Source organism: Harpia harpyja, chromosome 3, assembly GCF_026419915.1.
Source record: "Harpia harpyja isolate bHarHar1 chromosome 3, bHarHar1 primary haplotype, whole genome shotgun sequence".
NCBI classification, from domain to species: domain Eukaryota; kingdom Metazoa; phylum Chordata; class Aves; order Accipitriformes; family Accipitridae; genus Harpia; species Harpia harpyja.
The window spans coordinates 55,039,958-55,045,874 of record NC_068942.1 but is presented as its reverse complement, the minus strand read 5'-3'; the positions used below and the strand labels follow the sequence as shown (position 1 = coordinate 55,045,874).

At 51.2% G+C, this 5,917-nt stretch overlaps 1 protein-coding gene across 1 annotated transcript; it reads left to right on the top strand.

Moving 5' to 3' along the window:
- The first annotated feature begins 222 nt into the window (after window positions 1-222).
- Window positions 223-2,204, top strand: NKX2-1 (NK2 homeobox 1). Its single transcript, XM_052783751.1, has 2 exons — window positions 223-591; window positions 1,399-2,204. The coding sequence occupies exons 1-2, from the start codon at window positions 225-227 to the stop codon at window positions 2,067-2,069; spliced, it is 1,038 nt and encodes a 345-aa protein (XP_052639711.1). The 5' UTR covers window positions 223-224; the 3' UTR covers window positions 2,070-2,204.
- Window positions 2,205-5,917: the final 3,713 nt, after the last annotated feature.

Genomic DNA, 5,917 nt, shown 5'->3' with positions numbered 1-5,917 from the left:
GCCCCGCCTCTGGTGGCAGCCTAAAACCTGGCGTCTGGCTAAAACAAACGAAAGGCAGCCCTGAGCCTCCACTCAATCCAATTAAGGCGGACTTCGTCCACTCGGTTACGTGTACATCTAACAAGATCGGCGTTAAGGCAACACCAGAATATTTGGCAAAAAAAAAAAAAAAAAAAGATTTGCCTCCCCTTCCTTTTTTTTTTTTTTTCCCCAGCCGCCGAATCATGTCGATGAGCCCAAAGCATACGACTCCTTTCTCAGTGTCTGACATCTTGAGTCCTTTGGAGGAAAGCTACAAGAAAGTGGGCATGGAGGGCAGTAACTTGGGGGCTCCCTTGTCAGCCTACAGACAGTCTCAGGTTTCTCAGCCGGCCATGCAGCAGCACCCCATGGGCCACAACGGAACAGTGACTGCCGCCTACCATATGACAGCGGCAGGGGTCCCCCAGCTCTCCCATGCTACGATGGGGGGCTACTGCAATGGGAACCTGGGCAACATGAGCGAGCTCCCGCCTTACCAGGACACCATGCGGAACAGCGCTTCGGCGACAGGATGGTACGGCACCAACCCGGACCCCCGCTTCTCCTCAAGTAAGTCAGCCCGGGGCTGGGTGGCCGGCGGCGGGTGGCCGCGCTTCTGCCTCGCCGCACCGCGGCAACGGGCGCCGGGGGCTCCGCGCCAGGGCAAAAGTCGGTCCAAATCCCAGCCGCCCCCCCTCCTCTCCGCCCCCCCCCCCCAATTCCTCCTCCTGCCCGAGGATCGTGCCCGGTGCCTCCTCCCCCGGCTGGTTTCATGTCAGCCTCCCGGGGCTGCTTTTGCGTGGGGAAGGGGTGGGTTGCCCGGCGGTGGCGGGGAGCGGGAGCCCGGAGCTCGCCGTCCAGCGGGGCGGGAGCGGCACGGCCCGGGGGGCCGGGAGGGAGCCGGCGGTGCCCGTCCGCCTGCGCGCCGCCCGGCACCGGGCGGGCGAGGGGGAAGCCAGAGCCGCGGGAGCCGCGTCCCGGGGGACGCGGGGGGGAGCGGGCGAGTCCGCCCCGGCCGGCGCCGGCGGAGCCCCCGGCCCCGGCCGCTCCCGCCGCGCTGTCACAGCAGGTGCTTGGTCGGGTGTCACCCCCCGGGCAGGGCGAGGGGCGAGCGGTCGCCTTTATTCACCGGGGCTGGGCCGGGCGAGGAGGGAGTCCCGCTGCCCCGCCGCTCGCCCCGGGGACGCGGGTCGTTGTTCGGGAGCGGGGCGCCCCGAGGCCCCGGCCGGGGCCGGGCTGCCGGGGGACTGCGGGGCCCCGGTGGGGGTGAGCGGCGGCGGGGGCCGCCGGAGCGCGGAGCCCCGCTCGGGCCGGGCCGAGCCGAGCCGCGCCGCGCCGAGCCGAGCCGCCTAAAACGTGCCGCCTTCTCCCTTGCAGTCTCCCGCTTCATGGCGCCGTCCTCGGGCATGAACATGGGCGGCATGGGCAGCCTCGGCTCCCTGGGAGACGTGAGCAAGAGCATGGCCCCGCTCCAGAGCACGCCGCGGAGGAAACGGAGGGTCCTTTTTTCCCAGGCCCAGGTTTACGAGCTGGAGAGACGTTTCAAGCAGCAGAAATACCTCTCCGCCCCGGAGAGGGAACATTTAGCCAGCATGATACATCTCACCCCGACTCAGGTCAAAATCTGGTTCCAGAACCACCGCTACAAGATGAAACGCCAGGCCAAAGACAAGGCTGCGCAGCAGCAGATGCAACAGGAGAACGGCTCTTGCCAGCAGCAGCAGTCTCCCAGAAGGGTGGCGGTGCCAGTGCTTGTAAAGGATGGCAAGCCCTGCCAAGCAGGCTCCAACACACCCACAGCAGCTATCCAGAGCCATCAGCAGCAGGCAGCTACAACGATCACAGTGGCTACCAATGGCAACAGCCTCGGACAGCATCAGAACCACCAGACAAACAGTGCGGGGCAGTCTCCAGACATGGGACAGCACTCGGCCAGCCCTTCCTCTCTGCAGAGCCAAGTCTCCAGTTTGTCTCACCTAAACTCTTCTACTTCTGACTATGGCACTGCCATGTCTTGCTCCACCTTGCTATACGGTAGGACCTGGTGAAAGGATTAAACAAAGCAAAAGAAAAAAAATAAGGAAAAAAAAAAGAAAAAAAAAGGCAGATTTTCCCAGTCACACAAATCTCTGTCCTATCCAAACTACTGGGTGTTTTTCTTTTTTTTTCTTTCTTTTTTAACGCCTCCCCTCCCCCCCGCCCCCGTTTTACTGAGTGGTTCTCTAAGGACCTGTGAGAGAGAGAGACCTTTTTTTGTTCGGTTTTGTTGTTACTCTTGATGGTTTGGGGTCTTTTTTTTTTTTTTTTTTTTTCCCAAGGTTGTTGTATGGGGTGTTAAAAAAAATTCTGACTAATAACCACGGAGCAGTCTGCAGAAAGGGGACCATCGTTAGGCATGGTCCGAAGGCTTGGATTTCAGATGTACACTTTGCCAGCGTCTAGGACTTGCATGTAAATATAGAGATTTTGGGGGATGGGGTGGTTTTCCCCCCAAAAAACGCATTCGCGTCACCCAGACACAAGAAGCAGCTTCCCCCCTCCCCCGGTCTCCTCTCCCAGCCCCACCGCCAGGGCCAGCGGATGGAGACGTGGAGTCATCAAAGGCTTGGCTTTTATTTTCCTCCTTACGTTTGATGTGAACCTGTAGCTGTATAATGCTGTCAAAAGTTGGACTAAACCCATAGTTTTTAGTAGCCTGTATATTTTGTTGTAAAAAGAAAAAGAAAAAAAAATACAATCAACCAAACCAACCCCCACCTTTTTTATGGACACTGATCGCCCCGTCGTAAATCCTCTGGCAGTTTGTTATTTGCGCCCGCCGCCTCTTCCTGTTGTAACTTATGTAGATATTTGGCTTAAATATAGTTCCTAAGAAGCTTCTAATAAATTATACACATTACGAATATTCTTTTTTTATTTCCCTTTGGTTCCCCCTCCCGACCCTCCCTTCCCCCATCGTTTTTTGGTTTTTTTTTTTCTTTTTCCTTGATGGAAAAACAACCCGGGATGCTGCCAAACCCTGAAAGGCCCCTGCCCCTCCCAGGGCCCGGAGCCTGTTCCCAGGGGGGAGCTGCGCCAGGGAGTTAATGGGGTACAGGATCAGTCCTCAGCGTGCAAAAGTGACAAGCAAACGCGTGGGATTCACAAACTCGAGAGCGAAGGGATCGAGTCCAAATTCATTAGTCCGATTATTGGGGGGGCGGGGGGCACCTCAGAGACTTCTTGCTAGAGAAAGCAAAGTATTCCGGGAGTAGAAATTCAAATGCCAAAGGCACGGAGGAGAAAGAAGGTAAAAGTCTAACGCCACTAAAAACAATTTAACGAAGAACCTGCTGACAGTATAGAACATGCGGCCGATTTAAAGAGCGTCCAGTTTTAATACCTTGTAAAAAAAAAAAAAGGATAATAATTTCTACCAGGTTTTCCTATGTACTTGTATTTTAAGGGAAGTACAGTCACCTTATTTATAATCAAAATAAAAAGATAGTTTATTGTGTACGACATGTAGTTTGAATTAACTTTCTTTATCAGACTGTATTTAATTTTCTACACCTACCCACCCCCGCAAGCAACGCACACACACGACCACGCAGTTTCTCCTGCACACGTCCACCTCATTACCCAGGCGAGAGGGTAGCTGCAGGCTGCATCTCAGTTTAAGGCGGATTGGTTTTGTTTCTGTTTGGGGCTTTTGTGTGTGTGTGCGTGTAGCGATTTGGGAAGCTTGTAAAGAAGATGAGGAGAAAGTGCGTGTGCGCGCACGTGGGTGTGCGTGGGTGCGTGGGTAAGCGGGGTGCGCGCCTGGCTGAGACACCGAGGGGCGGCTGGTAGGAAGGTAAATATTATGGGTAATGCAAGGCAGTTAGGTATTAACTTTGCTGTAAATATATAAATCATATCAGTCAAGCAGCTCGTATCGGACAAGCCCGAAATACATGTAATTCGCTATCTTTCGGGTCCCAGACATTCCTTTTGTGAGCGCAACAAAGTAAGAAGTCCCCCCATCCTAAAAGACCTCGTAGCGTGTTTTCCTCCGCATCTGCTGCTCGGTTTCGGTTTTTTTTCTCCAGATCCCCTCAGTTACACCACGGAAGCGAATCGCAGTCATTGAAAGACCTCTGAATTACAGAGGTATTATGAAATGCTCATATTTTTGAAGAGAAAGAAAGCAGCTTGCGCGGGATGGAAACAACCCAACCTCCAGTTTAAGTAGCAGCTTTCGAAAGCTCCAGTCTTTTATTTATACAAGATAGTCGGTGTTACTCGGACACCAAGTGCTAGTCTGGATGGAGAAAAAAGGAAATAGACAGAAGAAAAAAAAAAGAATATCGGATTCTTTCTGCCCCCCCCCTCTTTATTTCTAACTAGAGAACATCACGTGTGTCAACAGGAATTTCGAGACCTTTCAGTCTTTATATTACGTCCCGCTTTATACAGCGACATTCTCAACTAACCCCCAAAATATTCCTGGTTTTTTTTTTCCTTTCTCTACGCAGAATATTCGTTTCAGATCTATATCATCATGTTAAGCATGGCTGGGGGGGGCAGGGGGCGGTCTGGAGCTTAGTGCTGTTATTTCTGCTGAAAGAAGAAAGTGTTGGGAATTTCTGGCCCGTGGCACAGCGCTGCCAGCTCCCGCGGAGGGAGCGAGAGCAGGGTTAACTCTACGGATTTTTTTAAATTAGGGTTAGTTTCTCCGGGAGTTAATATACAAGACCGAGGGGAAAGTGCTGTGGTTAAGTCGACATTTCCCCTTCAGATGTAATTAATGTTTGCATCCTTTCAAACACAGGAGCGTTCAAAAGTGAGGAGCACTGAGAGGCACTAAAACAGCCGAGAAATATTATTGCCCCCCCCCAAAATTATTGGAATTAACATGTTCGATAGAGAACCCGCCAGTGACTTTTCACTATAGACTTCGGGGGAAATAAATGAATTTTATTGTGTCTCGACAACCTCATAAACACATATTTGGTGGTGGGTGTAATTACTGTAATGGATTATTATGTACACTGACTTATCTTTCTTAAACTAGATTTAGTTTCGATTAAATAAACTCGTTTCCACTTTGTCTGATGTCGGCTTAGTTTAAAGTCTGTTTACTTGTTCCACAGAAAGGTGAATTCATCTCTTTATTAAGCACTAGAGACCGAGCAAACACAGTTCAAACTGTATTTACATATCAATCAGGAGAAATGCAAACAAACTGCTCTTTAACAATTTTATAGAGTTTTTTTATGACATTGTGTTATTGCCTTTTATCATAAAATTCTTTGTATAAACCAGTTATGCCTTGATTGGGATGAAGATATTTCGGGGGTGGGGTGGGCTAAATACATTTTAATCTCCAGGCTCCCTCGAGAACACTCACGAGGACTTAGTCACTGTATAGCTTTTCTAAATTAAAATATGTGCCTCCGTCTAAACGCCTGCTTCTTCCAATACGCTGATTTTCAGTCTCCCGGTAATCAATGCAGAACTTGGATAATGGGATAGCGAAGGGGGGTGGGGTGGGGGGTGGCAGCATGATTCAAATCTGAAATGATGGAAGAAATGCACGTTTCCCAATATAACTGCTCCTTTATCGACATGAGACCGTGGGCACCCCGTATTTTGAGAGATAAAGGGATCTAGTGAAGGATGGCTATTCCCTTCCACTCCCCCACTCCCTGGCACTGCCTGTAAATCTAGGAGAACCGCGGAGGGCATTTTTTCCTGCTCTAAATAGGAGTTCATGCTTGAGTGCCATGAAGTGTGCATGTAGTGGCACAGCAGGCTGTGGAAAAAAAACCCACCAAAACCCACCAAAAAAACCAGCACCACCACTACAACGGCCACAACAACAGCAACAATAGCAAAAAGGCTTCTTCATATTTGCTGTTTCATATCAAAACAG